General features: G+C 47.2%; 1 protein-coding gene across 2 annotated transcripts in view; it reads right to left on the bottom strand.

The window, feature by feature from the left end:
• SON (SON DNA and RNA binding protein) overlaps positions 1–26,706 on the bottom strand; it is a 35,862-nt gene that overhangs the window by 6,593 nt on the left and 2,563 nt on the right. For both annotated transcript variants that reach the window (XM_057383321.1, XM_057383322.1), the window contains exons 3-8: positions 13,777–23,049; positions 12,366–12,526; positions 11,610–11,750; positions 10,175–10,366; positions 5,898–6,008; positions 5,257–5,373 (exon numbers count right to left, since the gene is read on the bottom strand). In XM_057383321.1, coding sequence (XP_057239304.1) covers positions 5,257–5,373; positions 5,898–6,008; positions 10,175–10,366; positions 11,610–11,750; positions 12,366–12,526; positions 13,777–23,049 — 9,995 coding nt within the window. The remainder of the gene's footprint in view (positions 1–5,256; positions 5,374–5,897; positions 6,009–10,174; positions 10,367–11,609; positions 11,751–12,365; positions 12,527–13,776; positions 23,050–26,706) is intronic.

Raw genomic sequence — 26,706 nt, forward strand, 5'->3', positions numbered from 1 at the left:
CTTGGCAGGGCAGGATTTGGGATGCCCTGGAGCAGGGCTGGCTCCTGCTTGGCAGGGCAGGATTTGGGATGCCCTGGAGTAGGGCTGGCTCTGCTGGGCAGGGCAGGATTTGGGATCCCTGACCGGGTGTGTGTTCAGTTCACAAAGGACACAGCGCAAGCTCCTGCTGAGGTCACTGCAGGCTCACACGGCTTTCCCAACACACCTGGACRTGTCCTGACTCAGGGCTGAAGGACAGAACAGAACCAAAACATCCTGTTCCTGGTGAAAAATCCAAGCCATRAGTTTCATGAGTTCCTACAGAGGAATTACCAGAGCCTGAACAACCTCCAAAAGCTGCAAATGCAAAGCTCTACATTCCAAAGGGCAGTTTTTTCACCTCTTTCAGGATCCTGGCAGGGAACTTCAGCAGGARTTTTGTACACTCTACTGACTCTAAATGTGTCCAACAGAACCAGGACAGCAACTTAGAAATTTGTTATTAGTAATTTCATCCCAGAACACACAAATGCTTGTGCATCCCACTGAAAGGCTAAAGGAAGGAATTCTGATACCAATGGGAAAAGTGCCAGGAGAAGCCCACTTGGACTCAGGTCACRGAGGAAGCAAAGGTCTGCAGCAAGGAAAAGGTTCCTGCATTTGATCCTGGTTTGGTTTTTTTCTTTTAATAAAGTGAATATAAACCTCTAATGCCACCTGTCCATTGTATTTTTATAATTTAATGACAACTTTCCTCAGCCCAYGATTTAGTGAGTGGGGTAAAACTGGTGCTGGGTTTGGAATTTACTGGAAACCACACAAGTAACAGGAATGTTCACAAAAGCAGGGAAGCAAGTGGCACAATTGTTTGCATTTTAAAAACCATCCAAGGCTGAGTCTCCCAAAACTCCTGAGCTCTGGAGCTTTGCAGACACCAGTTGAAGGGGATGGAATACAAGAACCCCAGGTTTTTGAGCATTTGGTTACTGCTGTCAGAATTACCTCATTATGTACAAAATAATTTCTCTTTCACTCACTAATCTCAAACTGAGGGAGCCTGCAGGACAGTTTAACGCTGTCTTCCTTGTATTTTGAGCATTAAACTACATGAAATTCCTCTTCCATTCTGCCGGCACATGGAGACAYTAAAGAGACACATTCTTGTGTCAACACTTGCTTTAAGGAGAAGGCAAAGCCTGATTCCTTCAGAGGGTTTCAGCAGTTTTAATTARCTTTATTCCTGTTCTTCAGGCTGATTCTGTGGAGCAACAATTTAGGAAGAAAGACACCAAAGCCTTGAAGGCGGGAGGTGGCAGTTCAGGTACAGCACAGGGCTGGACTAAAGGTTGCTTAGAACTCCAAGAAGTTCAAGTCCTGGGAACAAGCATCTCTTTGGAAAAACTTGTGCTGTCAGGCAGCAGAATTTCCCATTAAAGCACAGAATCTCCTGAGTGGGAAGGGACCCACAAGGACCATCCAAGTCCAGCTCCTGGCCCTGCACAGACACTCCACAATCCCATCCTGTGCATTCCTRGGAGTGCTGTCCAAACGCTCCTGGAGCTCTGATCAAGATCTGATCCCTGTGGCACCCRGTGGAGATCCTGAGGAAGGGCATTTGGGCTGGGTGCTGAACAGGAAGATGCTCTGGTCCTTTCAGCAGCAGCCACATTCCTTCCCACCCACAGGAGGAGGAATCCCTCACTAAAGAATCCCAGCAGAAGCCTCACAAGCCCTGTGTTCCCAAGCACCTGCAGCTGCTGCTCTCAGCTTTTGCACTGGAGGAATGGCTGGAAAAAACAGCAGTTAGGGGACTGGGGAGAACGAGTCCAATAGAACCCATTTATTAGGGGATCATGGAATCCCAGAATGGTCTGGGCTGGGAGGAAGGACCTTAGGGATCATCCCATCCCACCCCTGCCATGGCAGTGACACTTCCCACTGTCCCAGGCTGCTCCCAGCCCCAATGTCCAGCCTGGCCTTGGGCACTCAAAGGGATCCAGGGGCAGCCACAGCTTCTCTGGGCACCCTGTGCCAGGGCCTGCCCACCCTCCCAGGGAACAATTCCTGCCCAATATCCAGTCTCATTAATGAGGACAGAGCTGTTCTGCTTTGCCAGGTGCCCCTGGCTCCCAAGGAAAGCTCCTCATTCGCAGCAGGAACACCAGGTTTGCCTGAGTGGCCAGGGGAAGCTGCAAGGGGCAGCCACAAGACTCAGCTTTACTTCCACCCTGAGAGGAGCTTTGCTCTGCTGTGCCTGGGAAGAATGGAAGGAAGGCTTGCACTTTCCAGAACTTTCTGCACCCCAGAGATCAGCACAAGTGACTGACCCAGCAGCTTCCCAGGGCCTCCCTGTGAGCACARCCCCGGGTTTGGGGAGCAAGTTCAGGCTCCAGAATTAAACTGATAAATCCAGAASCAAGTGGTGAGTCTGGGAAAGGGGTAGTCAATGACCTCAACAGAATTTGCTTAGAAAAACAAGAAATGTATGACCACTTGCTCTGCCATTTCTTCAGCAGCACAGTGTGTTTGGAAGGAAAAAGGGAGTAAAAATAGAAGCAACCTTCAGAAAAGATGAGTCACGTTTGTGAACTGATTACACTGATGGCGACAAAGTGAAAAGAAGCCACTTTCCAAAAGGGAAAGGTGATAGTGTTTCTAAATGTTTTATATCTAACATCACATCATTCCTTTATAGACCCTGCTCAGGCCCTSCACATCAACACCATGAATCAGTCCATGAATTAAAAACATAAACCTTATTCCTACTTGGCCTCCCCACCCCAGTGCTCCGCATGAATCACTGCAGTTCCTAATTCCCAAATTGAGATTCCAGGCAGAGTTTGGTTTGAGTGCATATTACCTCTCCAGAGTCATTGGGAAAGGACAAAAAAGGTGAAATCCACGAAATGCAAAGTGAAGACAGAGCTCAGCAAACAAATCCCCAAGTTCCTTCCTGTTCCTGCCCTCCTGACACAGCTCTCCCATTCCACGTCCTGGGTGTTGTGATGACCTCTGTCACACCCAGTGTCTGTGCTCGTTCTAATTCCTTATTTCACGGGACCCAAATTCAGTGGCTGACATGGTCTCCATCTCTACTGGATGGTTCACAGCTCCTCTCACAGCAAATTCCACAAGGGAAATGCCTTCAGGAACAGCCTCAGCCAGAAATGAGCATTAATTCAGACACAACATCCCCCAAGGAACTCTGCTGCCCTGCTTGCAGAGAAAAATCACAGAAACGCAGAATATCCCAAGCTGGAGTAACCCACAAGGATCAACGTCCAACTCCTGGCCCTAATGAAAAACACCAGGATTTTTTAACATCAAGATGCAATTTTTAGGAAAAAAAGGGAGCACAAGCCTGACTCCTCAGTGCTACACTTAATAACTGATAACTGTTCCACAATTTCAGGTGTCCAAACAACACACAGACAGTACTTTGCATTTCATGGGTGGTTTGCATTTCTGTCCCAGAGAAAGATAACATGGATTCAGAACCACATCCCTGCTTCTTCCTGTGAAATCCTCCTGTGGCCACAGCATTCCCGAACCCCCAGGGCGCTCCAGGGCAGCTCTGGGCTGTCACGGAGGSGGAACCTGGCAGAGCAGGAGTGCAGCTAAGGAATGCCAAAGCAGAAAGAAGATTCGCCTTCCTCAGCCACAACCCCTCCTGCTCCCAGCAGGAGCCTCCTCTGTGCCCAACCCCAGAGCCTGCACTGCTAACACAGCACATTCCCAGCTCTGGGAAGGACAGGAGAGCTGCTGCTGCCCCACTGACTCCCAGATCCAACCAAATGTTCCAACATTGCTCTGCTCCTCGCAGCAGTTGTGTCCACAAGCACWGTCCACGCTCTTCTCCCATTTTCTATTAAGTATATTTTGTTGGGTTTGGGTTTTTTGGCTGTTGTTTAGGTTTGTTTAGTTGGGTTTTTTTAAGCAGATCCCACAGTGAAGTTAAAGGATTGRGAAAACACACCTGGCACTCCAGTCACTGACAACACAGGAGATCCCAGCAAGGAGGTTTGGGAAAGAGCTGCTCAGAGCTGCTCCCTCCTTCCCATGGCCTTGGGAACCCACTCAGGTGTTGCAGACAGGGAGAACCAACCCCAGCTCTGCTCATCTCCTTCCCAAACCTCCCAGTGGAAGAGCTCCTTCCTCACCAACACATCCCCATGCTCACAGTTCTAAATTCTTCTGCCAGGTACAAGGAGTGCCTTCATCGAAAACAACTTTTACCTACAATCTCAGAAGTTCATAATTGCTAAAATCAGTCTTTATCTTGTACATTCTGCATTAACACCRACAAGATCCCAAAAGATTCCCATCTGGCAAGTAACTCAAATCTTTGTTCCCCGGCTCTCTGCACTGCTTGGCTATATGAAGCAGAAAAACAAGTTTCTGAATCCTAGCAAAAATATTCCTATTTTTAGGATATTATAATTCCAGTCTTTTGTGTTAACACCAACTTTTATGGAAAATTCCACCTAAACCTCAAATCTGACCTTGGAAGGTCACCTGTTTGGAAGGTGTCCTCACCCAAGCTGGTAACAGACTCAACTGCATCGCCTGTAAGACTGACCAGCTTAACTCATTATTCCCAGTGCCTGGAAGGTGGATATTGCTTGAATTCCTCAGCTCTGCGTCCTGTCAGAGCAGCAGAGCAGTGTTCGTTGGCAGAGATGCAGCCTGAGTAACAAAATGTACAAAACACGCAGATGGAGGCCACGCCACAGCCCGAGATCAGTCTGTGACAGCCTGCAGTGAGAGTAACTATTGCATCAAAGATACACACAGCAGGGTGACGGGAACTCAGGAACTGCAACTCCTGTCTTAATCTTCCACATCCTGGTTCCCAGAAAACCCTGGTGATCCAGAGAGAGGCAAAGGAGYGATCAGAGAGAACCAAGGCAAACACAAAGGCAGTTTGGGACTCGGTTCACTGAAGCCAATACCAAAATTGCTGACTTCAACACCAGCATCAAACCTTGCCTGATGTGTCCCAGTGCCAGGGAGGCAGTGATGGATCTGCCACTGCCAGCACAGCAGCACCAGCAGTGTCCTGGCAGTGGCAGGGCAGGCTGTGTCTCGCTGGGCACCATCAAAACCTCAGTGACACCAAGGGCTTGGACTTGTCCCACCCAGGGACTGAGCCCAGCCCGCTGCACTGGGCACATGCACAGCCCTGAACAGGGCTAAGGGCACTCAGTTTGCATTTTGCAGTCCTGGAGTGCTCTGTGAAGTGTGCTGGTGAGACAGGAGTGTCTGTGGCACTGCTACCTTTCGAATCCACGCCTGGGGACCGCTGTTGGTGAGCTCGTCCGAGGACAGGATCTGTGCTCCAGTGCTACCCGTGAACTGCCCAGGGATGGAGTTGGACTGAGCCCAGGCGTCGATCTGCAACAGCAAAACCCAGTGTAAGAACAAAATTAACACTTCCACATTTTCCTTTGCAACTCTCTGCAGTCTCTCAACGATTTTCACCTCATTCTGTTGATATTCTGTGTGTTCACTGACACTCAGATRAAAGCAGGTTCTCCCAAAAGTGAGAAGGGTCACCCTGCAGCCTGAGTTCCAACTCCAGCAAGTTCATGGTTTACTCAGCCTCAAAACTGTTGAATCCACTGTTTTGGAAAAGAATTACCTATTTCTGTACTACTGAATTACAATAAAATTTAAAGAAAAATAAATTTGAAACTCTGGAGTGACTAGGGTGAAAACATGGAATACACAAAGSAGCTCATCAAAACTCATAAATGCAAGCAGAGAGTTAGGAATTGCAAAACCAAGGCGGAAGTTTGAAACATGGGCCCGTAACTGGATTKCCAAACTTAAACAAGTGAGAAAACTCAGCTGCCATGAAAGGGACACACTGATTTTCTTTAAGTTCCCCAAAATGCTGCTGGAAGCCCCCAGCTTACCTGTTCCTGTGCCCGATTCAACATGCACATGGCCTCCAAGTCAAAGGAGTTCTCATTGAGCCTTTTCTGGGCCACTGCCCTGTCATTCATGGCTGTGGTGATGTCCACACACTAGGAGGAAAAAGAGCAYTTGTAAAAATACAGCAGAGCACAGCAATGTCCAGTTGAGCTGGAAAAAGCTGCTGGACAATCAGTGCTACCAAGTAGGGATATACAGTGAATAGTTGGTTTGATACAGAAATAAACGTGATGAAAATCCTGGGACTACTTAAATCCATACAAGATCACCTTTCCTGAACAAAGACAAATCTGAATTTAAACTATAACATCCTGGTAATCTAAAATCACCTGTACACACAAAGTATCTGATGATTGATTATCTAAAAACTATTCATCACAAAAAAAAATGTGGTGTGTAATAGAAAAACATTTAATTGTTCAATGAGATCTTCTTAACCAACAGAATTAAAWGCAATTTAACCAAAAATTCAAGCAGAGCTGCTCATATGAGCTTCTCCTGATAAATCACACTAAAACTTGTCGGTGTAAAATAATTCCAGCATGAATCAGATGTATTCCACAATCTAGACTTGAGTGTTTCAAATTTTCATCTTCAGCCTGAATCAAAAGTAAAGAAGGGAGCAAGGAAGGGTCTGGAGCCCCAGGAGCGGCTGAGGGAGCTGGGAAAGGGGCTGAGCCTGGAGCAAAGGAGGCTCTGGGGGGACCTTGTGGCTCTGCACAACTCCCTGACAGGAGGGGGCAGCTGGGGGGGTCGGGCTCTGCTCCAGGGAACAGGGACAGGAGGAGAGGGAACGGCCTCAGGCTGGGCCAGGGGAGGCTCAGGGTGGACACCAGGAGGAATTTGCCCATGGAAAGGGTGCTCAGGCCTTGGCAGGRRCTGCCCAGGGAGCTTTGGAGTCCCCATCCCTGGAGGTGTCCCAGGAAGGGCTGGAGGTGGCACTGAGTGCTCTGGGCTGGGGACAAGRTGGGCATCRGGYACAGSTGGSACTCCATGGGCTGGGAGGGCTTTTCCACCCCTCAGGGATTCTGAGGCTGTGAGCTCACAAAATCCACTGTTTTGGAAAGAATTATCTACACCCGTGCTGCTGAACTACACTAAAATACAAAGAACAGATTTGAAACAAGTTGCAGAGTGATGTGGTGAAAACAGAACACAKGAGGGACCACACTGCAAACTTTCACTCTGGGCAAAGCCATGGGGAGAGGAATCCAGAACACTTGGGGCTGTAAAAATTTAACGAATTCTGGCTGGTGTGCAGCTCTTCTCTAAAATCCTTGCGCCCTGTTCCTCAAAGGATGTGTATGGATCACTCTGCTTGGAGAGCAGAAAGGGATGAGTGTGTAAAGACAAATGGAATTTCTTTCAGATATGACAGAAGCTGGAACTGTTTGAGGCACAGAAGAAACCAAATWATCAGAACAGGAGCTGGCACACACACATCAGAGTGATGGGTTAATTCGAATTTCATTTTCATTTGTTTCATGGAAACCCTCTCTCTTCTATTGTCAGTATCTCACCACCTCGGCCTCTCACACATTCTGTACTGAAGAAYTGGCAGGAGAAACTGAAACTCACTTAAAATTGCCTCAGCTGACAAAACAAACACTGTTAAACCACAAACCMCTGACCCAGGAAACTGGTCAATTTAGTAAATACTGAAAGGTAAAGACAGAGATGAGTATCTGCAATGCCATCAAACACCAAGAATTGCTTTTGTGCTGTACTAATTTGATTTTAAGATGTGGGGTTGATTGCTGGTGCTTAGGACAAAAGGTGTTTCTGTTGGAAGAACACTGCTGGAATATCTGGCACCAACCAAGACAGAGCTAAAATCCCCCAAGTCCCAGGTGTCTTTGGACCAACTTCAGCGCTTATTTCTTGTTACACAGAGCATAAAAAGGAGTAATTAAAATATTATCTAACAATCCCCTCACGCAACAGCATAGATGTAAAAATGCTTGTTTAAAATGCACACTGGCTGAGTTTTTTAATTTCTCACACACACTTAAAATAATTATTTAATTTTCTCTTTTGTAAACTGGTCCAGGAGATAAATAAAAGTTCTTCTACTCACCAAAAGTTTCAATCCAGCAATACACAAAGGCATGGAAGCAGTCCATGAAAGCACAGTGTGATTACTGCCATGCCGAACAGGTGTATTAGTGCTTTACCGGACTGGGGCCTAGCAACACTCCCTGCAGAGTTAATTCCCAAACAGCTCCCCAATGGCCAGGCACCACTTTGGAGACCAGCAGGGCTCTGTTTTATATCAAGACACTCGATGACAGCTTTGGATCTTGAAAAAAAATCTCTGCTTGAAGTATGAGAAGTTGTTGTTATTACCGAGTCAAGGCAAATAGTTGGAGTGAGGGGCTGTTCTCCCCCAGAGCTCTCCTGGCTGATCCCCCTTCTCAAGCCTGCCCCCACAAACCACAAACACTGAAGCCAGCAGGATGTGGTGTGGCTGACAATAAAAAGCAGGKTTTTTTTCACTCTGGAGGTCCATGAATGTATTCACTGCATCCTTAGGTCCCAACAGCTTCTCTTCTCTCACCTTGGATAATCCAGCTCTGCCACTCTACACTTCCAAACACTTCTTCCTCAGAGGTCTCTGCTGCTACAGACATGCTGAGCCTTCAGATAGCTCCAGACCTTCCCCTCCATCTCCTATCACCACACACAACTACTTCAAGGCATCAGGTTTTATTAAAACAAGCTGTAAGGTATTAGGACGGTTATTTCAGTCTAAGCCTGTAACTATTATGTGAATAAAACCACAGATATAAAACCAATTGTGTGGGGTTTAATGTCAACACTTGCATCAGAACTGTCACAGTATTTCAAAATTAGCAACAATGAATGGAGGTCAATTCCAGGTGAAACTTCCTAAAGCTCCAAGCAGCCCCAGCTCTCTACTCCCCCCAGCAATGGAGCTGATGCGCCCTCATGTTGCTCCAAGGGAGCCATTTCCACCACAAAGTCCTCCTGAAGGTTGAAAGAATGAAGCAGAGAAGCACTGTGTTACCTGTCAGACTCCCTGGAGAAACACATAGCAATTCTGCTACCTGCACTTCCCAAATAAGACTTGCCAAACCCCAGGAGATGGTACAGCCTGCCGTGAGCTAACACCCCTGAAATCACCCTTAACACAAACCAAGTTAAGGTAATGGCAAATAAAAATATTTATTTACAAAATATAAAAACAGACAGCATAATTACAGGCTTTTATAAAGATACACACAACAGGAAGGAAAGGAAGTTATATTAAATTAAATAAGATTACTCCAATGAAACTGCGAATGACATTCTGCACAAACATCTCAGTGTTTTAGTGGAGCAAGAGAGACCAAAGTGCAGCTTCCACCTGTGCTGAGGAACAAGGAATTGGGTGCCCAACCATCAAATTCTGAGGGATTCCATGAAAACGCTGGTTAAGTTATATTCTCTGTGCTTTTAGTGCTGTGAAAGACCCAGAAGAAAATTCCTTCTGCACCTCAGGGAGTGAACTGAACAATACCAGAAAGGTCTTGAGAAACAAAATGCACCATGTGCCGAGATGGCTTTGTCAGAAACTGATGAGAAGCCTTTGTGGTCCGGCTTTAGAAGGTGTGAGAACAAGGCTTTGGGTGCAGCAAGGTAACATTAACTTAAAAAAAACGAACACCTCTCCTAAATATTTAATTTACTTACTTACAAMCCCCCCCCTCAAAATGTTCTTTGGAAGAAATTTCAAGGGGAAAAACATTTGCTTTGGTTTTTTTAGTTTATTCTCCACACAATGAGATTCTCCTTTGGAAGGCTACGTGCAAAACAACCATGGGAGAAAAAGTGAGTGGAGAGCTAAAAAAATCAATACATCCACAGGAAGTGACAGTTTTAGCAACTACTGACTTTTTAAGATTGTTGGACAATTTTCATTAATGCTACATACATTACTGTGCAAGTCTCAAGGTATTATTAATTAACCTCTGCACAAAACTGAACAAGGCAATTTTTTCATCTTTCAGCTACAGTTTAAATTGAGACCAAGAAGTCACCAGTTGCCAGAATCAGGATGGATACAGGCTGCTGCCACCACTGCCCACATGAGCATCCCCAATTTGCAGAGCACAGCTCCTCAGCTCAGTGTAGTGTTAGGCACTACCTTTTTAAGTGCCTTTTTTTTTTTCTTTTTCCCAGACTCCAATTTAGTACCAGACTGCCCAGGTGATGGTTTTGGTTTTCTTATATTATATGCTTTCCTTGCCTTCCTTACCTCAATGGCTGGCTTGGGGAAAACATCATCCTTGCCATCGTCTTTGCCGTTTTTGTCCACGGGAACCCACTCTCCATACACACTGTCTGCCTCCTTCTTCCTATGCTGAGACCCAGAGGAAACAGGAAATTCCTTGGATAGGCTGACCTGGTTTTTTGGTTGGGGTGGTGGTGCTGGTTTTATGCTGGGAGTCTGAAAGAAATAAAATGAGAAATGATTAAGACTTGAAAACACACAAGAGTCAAGGTGGTTTTGTTGCCAACACCTGGGATTTGTTTTTTATGGAACATTCATCCTTCTTACTACAGAGCAATAAGCCTTTATAATTTATCATTTTGGCACAGCCTCAAAACCACACAAGTGACCCACAAATGGCACTATAAGAGAAGATGAAAAATCCCTTAAATCAACTCCAGCATCCCCAAATCAGCAAATCCCYCTTCTTCCAACTGACCCCATCATAACAAGAACCATCTCTATCTGCCACACAGGTATTTTGTACAGAAAGCTCCAAGGTAAAAATCCTGGGCAAGAAAAACATTGTCAGTGATCAAAAGCTCCATATSAGTGGAGAGAAAGTAGCTCTCAATATCTGGGTTTCTAGTTTTCTGCTRTTTTCAGCAGCAGCCTGAGTCTCCGAGCAGATAATATCGACGGCCTTGTTTTCCTTGGTGTTTTTAAGGTATAAAAACCTACAGAAAGCCCTGCCAGCTTCCCTCCCAAGAGGCAAACACAGCTGGCAGTAATGCATAATATTGGATAAATTCCCAGRAATATGGATAGCAATGGTTTTAAGGCTAGGACAGAGAAAGAGCAAAACTAAAAAGGTCAAAAACATGGGCAAGGGGCAGAGCAGCCCATCCCCACCATGGAACATTCCTCCTCAGAGCTTGGAAGAATTCCAAGGTTTCTTGAGTTTCATTGTAGCCTTTTCTAACAATACAACATAAAACTTAAATCAATTTCTACCTTACACTTTATGTAAATGTGTATTACTGCTTGTTTTGTGTATACTCCAAGGTATATGTATTTAGACTCAAAAATAGGAATGTTATTTCTATCTTTACTGAGCATGCTAAAGCTTTTTCAGTGCTTTATACCCTGCAAAATCAGAACAGACTTTCACGGGCACAAAACACCCCCAAAAATAAAACCCAAAAAACCCCATCCACCACCGCAAAATCAAACAAAACTTAAAAAAAATTCTAATCCAAGCTTCAAAGCATTTGATTYCCAGATGTATTGAAAAAAACACGATTTCACCAAGATTACCGATTAAATCTTGACGGAATTGGGAGTGTTTCTTTAAACTGATAAATACTCCCAATTTCACCAAGATTATCAACCCCTCATAAATGTCTGTAAAATTATTTGCATTATTTTAAAATAATTTAATTATAAGGATTTRAAGCATTAAAATATAAGTACCACTTACACTTAAATTGAAGAAAATAGGTTTGGGTTCACTCAGCTTAAAAGGATGGTTATAGAAAGGACGTTCTTCCTCCTCTTCATCAGAAACATGAGGCTTGTTCACTATCACATCATCAGTGCTCTGAGCAATCTTCTTGCATTTCTGAAAAATAAGAAAACAGAAAAATGTCAGCTCTGAGTAAACCTGAATTTTCAACTCAAGTACACAAAGACTATTTCTATCAAAAAAAGTGGTTTTCTTTGCTAAACCAGGAGGTAGAAAATCTTTTACTAACAGCWTCAACACATGTACTCTGGATATTCTACACATATTAGCCAATACCATCATGGCCATGGGAGAACTACCTATTTGTGCAAAATGTGAACAAAATCAAAACTGAAAGTAAGAAAAAGCAAAATAATTGGATTTCATCTGTTTTCATGGAATTAGAAGTATCAGTTTTGATAACTTCAAAAGAACTGTGCGGAGAATAAGGGTACAAAAGGGTGTTCAGGCCTTGGCAGGGGCTGCCCAGGGAGCTTTGGAGTCCCCATYCCTGGAGGTGTCCCAGGAAGGCTGGAGGTGACATTGAGTCCTCTGGGYTGGGGACAAGGTGGGCATCAGGCACAGCTRGSACTCCATGGGCTGGGAGGGCTTTTCCAACCTGGATAATTCTGGGATTCTGAACATGAGGCAGCTCCCAGGTGACACAAGCACACAGTGACAACCTCCCCCAGCGTGGTTATTGTCAGGTCTGATGCTGCTGCTCTCCCTCACCTCAGTGAGCTCCTTCAGGGTGTCTCTTGAGGACTTCTGGTTGGCTTTGTCATCCTTCTTCTGGGACAGCAGAGGCATCAGGCTCGGGGGTAAGGGCACGCCAGACTTCGCACACATGGCGGCTGCGTTGGCTTTGGCGATTTCAAGTAGCTGGGCTTTGTCTATAAAGATCCATTTTTTTYAAGGAAAGTTATTATTGTTACAGATTGTTTTAATAATAAAGAAGCATTTCTAACTGAACAACATCTAACCTGCACAGTGCATTTTTCATGGTCTGTGAAAATAGCTAAAATTGTACTGAGTTACTCCAGACTTTAAGYCTGGTCTGTGCAGAAGGCAAGTGAAACCACCAATGTAACCCAGACCACAGCAGTCCCACCTACAGCACCCAGCATTTTTACGTTCTGATGTCTCTTACTTCACTAATTCATTCCAGTTTTGGCAATATTGAGTCCTTCCTACACAGCATAAATTTCAAGAGTTCTCTCATTAACTATCTCTGAAAAGCACTCTGAAATCTGGAGGAAGCCTCCCAAAATGTAGCCCAAAAGCTACTTAACAACCACCAAACAGAGAAACAAGCTCTGACTAAAATGTGTCTTGCTTAAAATACAATTAGATGCAAAACTGTTAATAAAACAGTATTCTGCTTTAACAAGGGGAAAAAGGACAGCCCTAGGACAGAAATAGGAAATTAAAATAAATTAAGCCTTCTGCCAGTTTGCAAGTAACTTCCTAATTGGAAGGCTTCCGCGGTAACTCTGAGGCAGGACTGGAAGGTTCAGAATTCCAAGTCCACCACAGGAGGTTTCCTCACACGCTGTRCAAGAGCTCATCTCCCAGTTCAAACCTCCCTTCTCCTTGTCTAACTCACTACCAAGGACATAGCACAGCCTCTTTTCCTCCAAGCACAGAGAACAGATGCAGCTCACAAGGAGACTTTGTTTTGTTTTCCAATCTGCTGTTTCTTTTTAGAAACAAGTCTCTCTAAGTTCTTGCCATGGGAAAGAGGCAAGACAGAGTCCTGGGAACAGCTGACAACAGCTCTTGGGACTCTCCAACTGGCACCTAAATGTCTTTTATCCTCAGAAAAGTAGAAACTGTCTGACTTTCAAGTACTTGGCCTTTACTATTGCCACACAGAGTGTTCCTCAWGGCTGCAACACGCTACCTCTGTAGAAGTGCTCTATAGAACCAAGGTTAAAACTGGCTCTAAAGACACTTTCATTCAAATGTTCTGCTTTGATTCTGCTCCAACATAAAAGTTCCTACTGGAAGTTACTGCCTAAAACTAATGCACAGAGTGACTTACAAGAAACTCCTTATGAATGTTTCAGAGCTAAAATCAGACACTGCAAATCCACCCACTATCACCTAACATGGAACTACTAAAAATAAAGCACTCACTTACCCAGGTCTGTAAGACGTTTGGGTGATCTGCTGGAGAATTCTGAGGACCTGGACCTGCGCCGGTCGGGGGATCTGCTGTAACGCCTTCTCCCCGAGGACCGCGAGCGCCGCAATCGGATCGGGGACCTGCTGGAGCTCCGCCTCCTTCCCCTTGACCGTGACCGCCTCTGGCGCAGAGGGGTCCGACTCCTGCTCCGCAATCGGAGCGATATCCTGCGGTCTCTCGAATCAGATCGTCTCCTTCTCCTRTCAGTAGACCGTGATCTGTTTCTCTGAGATCTCTTGCGCCTGTCTCTTGACAAGGAACGCCGCCTTCGTGACGCCGACCTTGACCTGCTCCTCCTCCTGTGCCTGGAACGTGACAGCGAGCTGGACCGAGATCTGGATGCTCTTCTCCGTGTTGCTGACCTGGAGCGATTCCGTCTGGAGCGCGAGTCTGTATCATATCTCTTGGTTCTGCGCTGGGAGGACCTGGAGCGTCGGCTTCTCGACCTGCGTGATGAATCTTTGTCTGCTGTTTTCTCCACAGACTTGGACTGACTCCTCTGGCGAGCGGCAGACCTGGAGCGCCTCCGCCTGGACCTCCGCGAGGGCTCCTTGTCTGCTGTTTTTTCAACAGATGTGGACTGGCTCCTCTGGCGGCCCGGGGACCTGGAGCGTCTCCGTCTGTACCTCCGCACGGTCTCTTTCTCTGCTGGTTTTTCTACGGATGTGGATCGACTCTTCTGGCGAGTAGGAGACTTTGAGAGTCTGCTYACAGATCTCTGTGGAGACTCTTTGTCAGATGCTTTGTCGACAGATTTGGATCTAGATTTTTCACGTTCAGAAGACTCAGAACGTCTGCTTTCAGGGACCAAGGAAGAGTCCTGTTCCTCTGTCTGCTCAAGAGGCACTGAATCCTGCTTATCTTCATCCGCCAAAGAGGGCTCYGCATCCTCTCCTTCCTCTTCACCACTGGAAGACTCTGACTCATGCTCCTCTGACGATGTGGACTCTCTTTGTTCAGCTGTCAAGGAAGGCTCTGCATCTTCTCCTTCTTCTTCACCAGTGGTAGACCTCGATTCAGCCTCATCAGGGGATGCAGAACGTCTGTGTTCAGCTGTCAGGGGTTCCACATCCTCTGCTTCTTCACCAGCGGTAGATCTTGACTCTTGCTCATCTGATGAGGTGGAATCTCTTTGTTCGGCTGCCGAGGAGGGTTCCACATCCTCCGCATCTTCCCCAGCAGTAGACCTTGACTCGTGCTCATCTGAAGATGTGGAGTGTCTGCGCTCAGCTGTTGAAGAGAGCTCCTGGTCCTCCGCTTCCTCGCCAACGGTTGACCTTGACTCATGACCATCAGGAGAMACAGAGCGCTGCTCAGCTGTCAAATCCTCTGCTTCTTCATCAGCTGTAGACCTTGACTCGCGGTCATCAGATGATGTGGAGTGCCTGCGTTCAGCTGTCAAAGAGGGCTCCTCATCTTCTACGTCTTCCCCAGCAGCAGACCTCGACTCACGGTCGTCAGAAGATACCGAGTCTCTCCTTTCAGCTGCCAAGGAGGCTTCTGCATCCTCTGCCTCTTCTCCAGTGGTTGACCTTGACTCACGCTCATCAGAGGACTCAGAGCACCTACGTTCTGTTGTCAGAGGCTGCTCCAGATCCTCTGCTTCTTCACCAGTGCTAGATCTTGACTCATGCTCATCAGGGGAAGTGGAATGCCTCTCTAGATCATCCATTTCTTCATCTACAGTAGATCTCTGGTCATGGCCCTCAGGGGACACAGACCGTCTATGTTCAGAAGTCACAGAGGACTCCAGACCCTCTTCCTCCATGGGAGACTTCAGCTCATGACCTTCCTGATAGGAGGATGTGGAGTATCTGCGCTCAGATCTCAAAGAGGGCTCCAGATCCCCCGTTTCTTCACCAGGGCCCGATCTCACACTGTAGCTGTCAGGAGACACCGAGCACCCACCTTCAGGCATTAAAGAAGGCATTGCATGATCTATTTTTTCAACAGGGATGGATTTCAAGTCACTGTCATCAGGGGACATGGAGGCTCTATCATTCAGTGTCTCAGGTTCAAGACCATCTACTTTTCCATCGGTGGTGAATCTCAACTCCTGCCCATCATGGGATGCTCCATGTTCATTTTCAGGTGTTGGAGAATGCTCTGGTACATCTGCTTTCTGAAGAGAGGTGAAACTCACCTCCTGGCTCTCGAAGAAGAGATGGTCCCGTTCAGCTGTCAAAGCAGAATCCACACCCTCTGTTTTCTCTGCACGTGCCAATCTCAACTCGTACTCTTCGGGTGACAGAGAAGGTTCCTGGGACAGTACTCTTCCAGCAGGGCTGGACTGYGGTTCCTGAGCTTCAGGAGTCATGGGACATTCACCTTCCGACAAGGACAACTCCTGCACCTCTGTTTTTCCAGGAACRGCAGACTGCAACTCCTGGCTATCGGTGGATATTGAACTTTCACTTTCAGAGGCTTCAGAAGGCTCCTCCAATTCTTTTTCAACAGGACTCGATCTCAGATGACGCCTTTCGGGTGACACCTCGTACTCATTTTCAGACAGCAAAGTACTCTCCTGCACCTCTGTTTTTTCAATGTAATCCTGCCCCTTGGGAGATGCAGTGTATTGACTGTCTGGGACCAGCACTGGCTCCTGAACTGCTGTGCTTTCAGCRAGGCCAGACTGCAGTACACGACCCTGACGGAAGATGGAATATTCACTGCCAGGTGTCAGAGAAAGCTCCTGCGCCTCCTTCTCAGCAGGGCTGGCTGTCACTTCCTGGMCCCCAGGTGATACACCATATTCATTTTCAGGCAGCAGAGAACACTCCCGCACCTCTGGTTGTCCAGCCACCAATGGCTGCAATCTGTGATCTTTAGGAGACACAGCACTGTCAGGAACCACAGCCTCCTGCATCTCTGCCTTCTCAGGAGACCTCAACTCCTGGCCCACCCAGGACACAGCACATTCATTTTCAGACACCAGAGCAGGCTGTTGCACCTGGGTGTTTTCAGCAGAGAGTGATCGCAGGTCCTGGCTCTCGATGGACTCCAGACCTCTTTCTTCAGACATCTGATAAAGCTTCTGCAACTCTGCTTTTTTAGCAGGGGTTGATGTCAACTCCGGGCCATCAAGTCTGATTGTGTACTCATTTTCTGACACTTGTGAAGGCTCCTCAGCTCTTTTAAAATGGGTGGATGCCAATTCATGACCATCAGAGGCAACAGAACACCTGCTYTCCAGTATCCCAGAGGGCTCGTGCACCTGTATTTCTTCACTGTAGGCAGATCTCAGTTTGTAGCCATCAGGGGAAGCACGGTGTTTCAGTTCTGATGAATTCAGCATCTCTACTTTTTCAGCAGGGATGGGTCTCATTTCATGACTGTCGGGCAACAGCACAAYCCCATCTTCTGAGGTCAGAGCAGTCCCTGAGGGCTGCGGTTTTTCAGGTGCACCCACTGATTCACAACCATCAGCAGACACGGAGAACCCACTTTCCAGTGAGAGGGGAGCCTTCTGGATCTCCACTGTTTCAACTGCAGCAGGTGTCAATTTATAGCCTTCAGGAAAGATGGAACACTGGAGCTCAGCGGCCATTGACAGTTCTGCACTCTCTGTTTGCTCAAAGGAATTGTATTTTGCTTTGTGGCCATCGTGGCATATGGGAATCCCACTTTTAGACATCACCAATGATCCTGCACCGTCTATTTTACCAGTCAGGTACCTCGACTCATGAATTTCTGAAGATCTGGAACAGTCAATCTCAACGACCTGTGGAAGTGTTGGACCGTCTAAACCTTTTTCAACAGATGATCTGGACTCATGAACTTCAAAAGAAGACACTGAAACAAGGTCTGCAGACACCTCAACAGAACCACACACTGATGTGAGGGAAACATCTGGAGCCTTGACTTTTTCAACAGACAAAAATCTTTGTTCATTTCCATGCGGTGACTTAAAGGACTCGCCTCCAGACAATGGAAGCTCCTCTATTGGTGTAGCACAGCTGGATCCTGATCCATGTCCATCAGGAGACATGAAGTCAGAAGCTAAAGGCTCCTGCATCTGGCCTGACTCACAGCCATCAGGAATGACGGGGCGGATCATTTCAGGCGGCAGGAAAGGCCTCTGAGTTTCCACAGCTCCAGGGCTGTCAGCCAGCTGAGAAGACCGATGCTCAGGTACCTGCAGAACCTGGGGAAGCTGTGTGTGTTCACCAGGAGTATCTCGTGATTCATGACCACCAGACAAGTTAGAGAGCCCACCTTCAGACACCAGAGAAGATGACTGCATGTCTCTTTTAAGTGATGGAGGAAGCTCGGGACCTTCTACTTCTCTGAGAGGCACAGTTCTGGACTCATCTTCACGGGATCCAGAGCGATGGAACTCTGCTACTGAAGAAGTTTGTAGATCTCCCCTTTTTTCAACAGATGAGGATCTTGACTTGGATGTGGAGTATGGAAGTTCATGTAGCAGTGAAGACTCCAGAGCTGCTGTTTTTTCAGTTGAYCCATTTTCAGATGTCATAGACAGCTCTGAATCCTGCATTTTTTCCACAGATGTGGATCTCATTTCCTGGTCATCTGCAGTTTTGGAGGTATTAAATTCAGATGTGGCAGAATGCTGCAGATCTGCTGTTTTATCAGCAGATGAGCTTTTCTCAAGACTCCCTGAAGTTTTGGAACTTCCAAATGATGGTGGCAGCACTGGGCCGTTTACTCCTTCATCAGACAAAGCTACTGATGTGGGACCATTAGAGGATTTACCTTCACTTCCAACAGAAGATTCAGGAACAACTTCATCAAGACCTTTGGCTGACTCCTGAAGTTCAGAAGACTCCACATGCTTGTTGCTGGACTTTGCTGACGATAACTTATCTTTTTTGTCTACAGATTTGGACCTTGACTTAACACTGTCAGAGGACTTGGAACGTTTCCTTTTGGATTTTTTTGAAGACTCCTTGCGCTTTTTTTCGACAGATTTAGACCTAGACTTGTAACGTTCAGAAGATTTTGAGCGGCGACGCTTTGATTTTCGTGAGGATTCCTTCTTTTTTTCCACTGATTTGGACCTAGACTTGTCAGAGGACTTGGAGCGCTGACGTTTAGACTTGCGCGATGATTGCTTTCGATCTCTTTTCTCTACTGACCGGGACAGAGACTTGCAACGATCTGAGGACTTTGAGCGCTGACGTTTGGACCTCCGTACAGATGCCTTGCGACCTCTTTTCTCAACAGATCTTGACCTGGATTTTGAACGATCAGAGGAACCAGACCGATTTCTGAACCTCCAGGAGTATTCTTTGCCACCTCCCTTTTCTGAAGATCTGGATCTAGATCTTGAACGATCAGAAGACCTGGAATGTCGGCGGCGAGATCGCCAGGAGGACAACCTCTTTTCCACTGACCGTGACTTAGACCTGTAGCGGTCAGAAGACCTGGAACGTCTGCGCCCAGACCTTCGGGAGGACAGTCGCTTCTCCAGTGACCTGGACTTGGATCTGTAGCGGTCAGACGATCTGGAACGTCTGCGCCCGGATCTTCGGGATGACAATCGCTTCTCCAGTGACCTGGATTTAGACCTGTAGCGGTCAGAAGACCTGGAACGTCTGCGTCCAGACCTTCGGGAGGACAATCGCTTCTCCACTGACCGTGACTTAGACCTGTAGCGGTCAGAAGACCTGGAACGTCTGCGCCCGGACCTTCGGGAGGACARTCGCTTCTCCAGTGACCTGGACTTGGATCTGTAGCGGTCAGACGACCTGGAACGTCTGCGTCCAGACCTTCGGGAGGACAATCGCTTCTCCACTGACCTGGATTTAGACCTGTAGTGGTCAGATGACCTGGAGCGTCTCCGTCTGGACCTCCCAGAAGACAATCTCTTTTCTGCTGATCTGGATTTAGACCTGTAATGGTCAGATGACCTGGAACGTCTGCGCCTGGACCGCCGGGAAGACACTCTTCTCTCTCTCTTCTCCACAGACCGGGACCTAGATTTGGAATGCTTTTTTCTGGAAACAGAATAGTTTCTGCTCCTAGAACGTGCTCTTTTAGAGGTCAAACGCCTGGAAGTAGAACGCGACCTTGATTTTTTCTTCCGCTTCCTAGACCTGGACTGAGACTTGGAACGGCTCCTTTTCTGTTTCTTTGAATCATGTTTTTTCTCACTGGTTCTATGGCTGCTTTTTTCAATAACATTCTCAAGCCTCATGAGAGTCTCCTTCATCCGTGCTGCCACATCAGGTTGCACATCAGAGGTTTCTGAATCTCTTTTCTCTGAGTCCTCTTCTGGAGTTGCTTCTTTGACATCCTCAGCCTCTGGAGTGTCTTCCAACTGGCCTTCCTCTATAGCTTCTGGACCTGCTTCTGCATCAGTCTCAGGTGCCACAGCTGCTTCCAAATCTTTTATCTCTGCCTCCAACTGTACAGCTGCTTCTGCATCTTTCAGCTCTGCATCAGTCTGAGAAGCTGTTTCCAAACCTTCTTTTTCTGCCACAGGAGTCCCTGCTGAATCTTTTCCTTCTGCTGCATGTGAAGAACTAAAAGCTGTTTCTGCTACTAAAGGCTCAGATGTTTGAGTCTGCTCCACATCCTCCTTCTCAATCAGCATATCCTCCACCTGTTGACTCTGCTCTCCTTCTACATATTGTACCTCATCTGACATTTTATGCTCCTGTGTTGTTTCCAGGCCTTTCATATCCTCTGGTTTTGGAACTGCTTCAGAGGCAACCAAGATTTCTGGAGCCTCTTCTGAACTCTTCCATTCTGCAGTAGATTTTGCCTCGAGAACTSCTCGAAGCTCTTCTTGCTTTTCAGACTGCAAGTATTCTGGAACAGCTGCTGAAGCATCATCCATGGCATGCTCTTTACCTGTTCCAGAAYCTTTCACCTCTACTGTTGAAGACTCCTGGATGCTCTCCAACCAACTTATTCCTCCAGCATCTGATGCTGGCTCCACATATTTTGCTTTCTCCATTTCTGAGGGCTCATTTCTTTGTGTGCTGGTCCTCTTTGCTGCAATTCCATGTTCTATGGCAGATCCCTGAGTTTGCATATCTATCAGTTCTGTTGGTATCCCCAAAGCCATATTGTTTTCTTCCACTCTGGGCAAAGACTCCAATACTGCTGCTGAATGACCTACTTGTTCCTGAACAGATTTTGAACTGGCTTCTGAAGTTTGCACAGGTTCTAGGATTGTGTCTCTGCTCCTCATTTCTAGTTCTGGAGTGAGTTCCRAATCTTTTCTCTCCCTCAGAACCTCAGTTTGTGAGGTTCTCGTTTGTGTCATGACCTGTGACTGTGAAATGATGGAACTCTCTGTTTGGTTTGCATGGAGAGGCTCCCTCTCTGCTGTGGTTTGCCATGACATCACTCCTGCTGATGCCTTGGCCTCTCTAATTGGTTCCACGCTTTCGTGCACAACCACAGGTTCAGGAGTCCTTTCTAAGGCATGAAGTCCTGGACTTGCAGCATCCCCACAATGCACAGCTTCTTCTGAAGCTTTCACATCTTGCACTTGTAAGGACATTGAAGCTGTTGTAAATGTTTTTGCTTCCACCACAGCCACTGGTCTCAGGACTCCTCCTGGACCTTGTGTGTTTTCCATCTGCAAAGACAGGGCAGGGGCCAAATCTCTCACATTTGATTCACCCTCAGGTCTCGATTCTCTCAGCAATGAAGTACCTTCTGAATCTTTTGCTTGTGGACTTCTAAAACCCTCTGCCATCTGGACTTCTGGAACTGTTCGGGGAATGAAGGTCTGTACAACTGCTGCGGGTTCTGAAGTTGCTCTTAAACCTTTTGCCTCTGCAACCACATTCACACCAGTCAATCCTGCTGGAAGTGCAGATCCCTGGCTTCTGCTCACACTAGTTTCTGTCAAGACTCTGTGTTGCAGGAACATTCCTGATGCACCCAGAGCTGTTGCAGGGCCTGTGATAMCTTCCACATTTTTGCCTTGAAGACTTTCATGAGCAGCTCTGACATCTTTTGCTGCAACACCCACAGGTTCCGCGGTGGTTTCCAAAGCTTTCACATTTCCCATACCTGGTTCGATATCCATCATTTTTGCAAYAGCTCCTGGTCCCGGGGGTGTTTTGGCACTTTTTATTTCCACGTGGGTCACRGGGGTGGCTGCAGACATTGTCAAAGGATGTTGCAAAGGTACAGCAGCTTTCAGGACACTGGAACCCTCCATGGGGCTGCCCTGARCCGTGTTCATATTCCCAGATATAACTGAGGGTGGCAGGGTAGTCTCCAAAGTTCTGCTCACACCCCCCAGCTCCAAAGATCTCTCGACACTTCTCACATTTCCCATATGCAGAGATTTTTCAGTTGTTTCTGGAATTTTCACTTCTTGCCCAGCCACAGTGGTGTGAGCTACAGTCACAGCACTTGGATGTGCCCAATTTGCAGATGATGGAATTGCTGTCACACCACTTGCCAAAGACACGGATGCTGATGCCGTTTCGAACGCCTGTGCTGCCCTCTGAGACACTGATTGCACAGATGCTTCTGAATAAGTCATCACCTCCATGGTCTCAGGCTCGAGAGCTGCATGCGAAGTTTTTACTTCCCCAATGCTTGGAGATTTCAGAGTAACATCTGAATCTCTTAATGCTTCTACTGAATCTTTCTGAATCTCTGATTTACTCACAATTCCAGATGGGATGCTGGACCAAGTATAATTTCCAGTATCAACAACACTGGCATTAATAGCTACAGGATAAATATTTTCATGGGACTGAGTTTGTTCTTCGCTAGTGCAAATTCTAGTTTGAGCTATACTAGTATTTTCTGGGATATTAGACTGGATACTTTCTAAATTAAATGGGGAATTTGTTGCACATAAAGTTCCCTCCACACTTCCAAGACTTTCTGCAGGTTGCTGAGAATCAGTCATTGAATGAGAAACAAGTCCTAAAGCTTGGTTATCAAGCCCCTCAGTTGGTTTTGAGCACAGTTCCGGCTGCACGTGGCCAGCCAAGTTTGCATCTGCAAACACTCCATGCTGTACATTCAATTGGGAGCTGGACTGCTCCGGCATCAAGTGAGGAGCTGGCTGCACATCTGCAGGTTCTCCAGGATGTGCACTCAACTTGGATTCCTTTGGTTGCTTTTTATGCTTTTTCTCTTTCTTCCTTTTCTTCTTCTTTTTCTTCTTCTTCTTGCTTTTGTGCTTCTTGTTTTTCTTTGCTTTTTTTCTAGGAATTTCATCTTCACCAGTAGAGCTCCTCTTTGTAGATGGAGTACTATTTTTCACAGCATTTTTGTCTACATCTAGAAAAAATGACATTTACCTTGTAAACATTTTTAAGACTGCATTTTAAATAATCCTTCCAGAGTAGTTGTGAAGTACATGGAGAGAAGTACAAAACTATTAAATTTGCAAACTATGCCTGATTCACTGAGCTACCGCACACAGCACACACTACCAGCTCTCTTTTCTTCCTCTCAGGAGYCACTTTAAGTGATAAAACAACACTTCTTTAAAAAATTAACCCAAATCTACTTGGTCAGCAACACAGGTTCAAAGGGAACACAGCTCTTTCCAAGCAGTATTATAGTGATGGAATGGTTTGGGTCGGGAGGGACATTAAGGATCATCCAGTGCCACCCCTGCCATGGCAGKGACACCTCCCACTGTCCCAGGCTGCTCCCAGCCCYAATGTCCAGCCTGGCCTTGGGCACTCAAAGGAATCAGGGGCAGCCACAGCTTCTCAGGGCACCCTGTGCCAKGGCCTGCCCACCCTCCCACGGAATAATCTCCTAATATCTGATCTAACCCTGCCCTCTGGCAGTGAGAAGCCATTCCCTTGAAGAAGAAAAGAAAGGACGATTTTGGAAATTACCACCCTATCAACCTCCTCTCTGTGCTGGGAAGATGATGGAACAACCCTCCTAGAAGCTCTGCTAAGGCACATGGAGGAYAGGGAACTGATTTRTGACAACCAGCATGGCTTCAYGCAGGGAAAATCCAGTCTGACCAATGTAGTGACATTCTGTGGTGGAGTGACTACATCAGTGGGTAAGGGAAGAGCTACAGATGGCATTTATCTGGACTTCTGTAATGTATTTGACACAGTGTCCCAAGAACATCCTTCTCTCCAGACTGAAGAATTTGGCAGGTGCACTGTTAAGTGCATTAGCAGCTGTTTGGATGATCTGGAGCATAGTGATCAAAAACTCAGTGTCCTGATGCACATCAATGACCACTGGCATCCCTCAGGGGTCCCTACTGGGACCAGTGTCACTTAACTTCATTAATGAAACAGTGTTACTTAATATCTTCATTAATGACCAAAGGATCAAGAGCACCCTCAGCAGCTTTGCAGGTGACACCAAGCTGAGGGTGCMRGTTAAACTTCTGAGGGATGGGGCCCTCTGGAGGGACCTGGACAAGCTCAAGAAGTGCACCATGGGAAMCTCATGAGGTTTAACAAAGCCAAGTGCTGCACTTGAGCCAGGGTAGTTCATGGGATCAATCCAGGCTGGGGATGAGCAGAAGGAGCAGCCCTGGAAGAGCTGGTCTTGCCCCAGCCCAGAATCCCCTGGGCCTGGGACTGAGCCCAGCATGGGCAGCAGGGAAGGGATTGGGATTGTGCCCCTGTGCCCCATTGCTCAGGTGAGACCCCACCTGCAGAGCTGCTCCAGCCCTGGGGCCCAGCACAGGAAGGACGTGGAGCTGCTGGAGAGAGCCCAGAGGAGGTAGCAGGATGGTCAGAGGGATCATCTCTGAGCAGCTCTACTGGGAGGAAAGGCTGGAAAGACTTCAGGTGACCTAACTGTGGCTTTCTACTACCAGGAAGTACAGTAAAAATGGCGGAAGACTGTTTACAAGAGCTTGGAGTGACACAACAAGGGTAAGTGGGTTCAAAATAAGGGAGAGTACGTTTAGATCAGATATCRGGAAAAATTTCTGTGAGGGTGGGGAGGCCCTGGCACAGGCTGGCCAGGAAAGCTGTCCCAGCCTTGCAAGTGTTGAGGGCCAGGCTTGACAGGGCTTGGAGCAATCTGGGATAACAGAAGGTGTATCTGCCTATGTCAGGGAGGTTGGAACAAGAAGATGATCTACAAGGTCCCCTTCCAACCCAAACCATTCTATGGYACTCCTTTTTTGTCGTGTCCCCCCARYCCTTGGAAATTGTCTCTCTCCATGGTTCCTGTGGGCTCCYTCAGGCCCTGCAAGGCCACAATRAGCTCAGCCCAAAGCTGAACAATCCCRGCTCTCCYAGCCTTTCCTCCCAGCACAGCTGCTCCATCCCTCTGACCATCCTGCTGCCTCCTCTYGGCTCTCTCCAGCAGCTCCATGTCCTTCCTGTGCTGGGCCCCAGGGCTGGAGCAGCTCTGCAGGTGGGGTCTCACCTTGAGCATGGCAGAGGGGTTGGATGTCCTTCCATGGCCACTCCGGGGGGGCAGTGCATTCTAATAGGAGGGTGGAGATGYGCTTTCAAACCCCCAAAAGCTGCATGTGGAAGCTAAACAAGAATTCCCATTTTCCAAACAAATTATCTAAGTGGGGATTCATGCTACAACACCTAACCAGCCACTCCCCCCTGCTGTGATGTAACCTTCAAGCCAGCCCAGTGCTGCTGCTGCATTAGAAATTCTCTCTGYATTTTCTGACCAAGTTACTTCCTGAGGTCCAAATTTGGGCAAACAGCATCTATGYCCCAAATCCCAAGCCCACTTTAAGGCACTGCAGGCTGGAACAGCTGCTGGGACAGGAGTGTAGCTGCCATGAGGCACAGCAAAGCTGCACGCTCCCGTTACAGCATTTGCTTCCAACAGAAAAGGAACAAATTCAGGTGACTGTGGGGAAAAGCAAGTCACTGATGGGRAAGGGAAAGAGGGAGATTGAGTTTTCCATCACAACCTTTTAATTCTGTACCTCACTACCCTCTGGACTTAACTTTTGTTAGGTTCTTGCCCTTCTGGAGACCTAGTGCCAACRTTTTCAGGAGAAAGGCACTTCTTTAAAGGCAACTTGCTTGGATTTCTGTGAAATATGAGCTGTACATTGGAATCTGCTTGCATGTTTCTTTCATTGATCTACTTATACAGGCCAGGGCAGCAATACAGACCCTCCAATTAGAATCTGTGATCCCAAAGCTCTCTATGTTCCAGTGAACACTGCAAAATCTTGCAGACTCTGTTGGTAATAGCAATACTATTAAATTAATGTGACTTAGGATTCCATAACAASTATCTAGGAATAAGTAACTTAAAAATAGGTTTTGGACCAACATTGCTGTGAATGCATTAAGAAGAGGGAAACTGAGTCAAATTTATGGACAAAATGTGCAGCCCACAGCTGGAAAACTGTGTTACTCAGTGGGTGAGCAACTGGCCCACAGGCTGAGCACAAAGGGTGACAGTGACTGGGGTGACATTGGGCTGACACCAGTCACTAGTGGGGTTTTGCAGGGCTCCATTCTTGGCCAAGCTCATTTCAAYTTCTTAACAACCTGGACACAGGACTCAAAGGGCTAATTAGTCTGCTGAGGACACTAAACTGGGAGGAGCTGTCGACTCCCTCGAGGGCAGAGAGGCCTTGCAGAGAGACCTGGACAAATCAGAGAACTGGGCAATTGCCAACTACAGAGTTTAACAAGAAAATGTCAGATTCCACACCTGGGATGGGTAACTCTGGCTGTGCAGATGGAGAGCAGCTGTGGGAAGGGCCCCAGGGTCCTGGTCCATTGCCAGGTGGGCCTAAGTCAGCAGTGCCCTGGAAGCCAGGAGGGAGAGCCTGTCCTGGGGGCGGCAGGGGGGCACCAGGCCCAGCGTCTTCCCGGGGCAGCCTCACCTCCAGTCCCAGGGGCAAGTCTGGGTACCACAGATTGAGAAAGAGCTGAAACTCTTAAAGAGTCCAAGGGAGGGACATGAAAACGGTAAACTGTCTGCAGCAGTAACATGAGGTCACTTGATCAGTTC

This window comes from Malurus melanocephalus, unplaced genomic scaffold, assembly GCF_030028575.1.
Source record: "Malurus melanocephalus ecotype Western Australia unplaced genomic scaffold, MMel_1.1 scaffold_623, whole genome shotgun sequence".
Lineage (NCBI taxonomy): Eukaryota > Metazoa > Chordata > Aves > Passeriformes > Maluridae > Malurus > Malurus melanocephalus.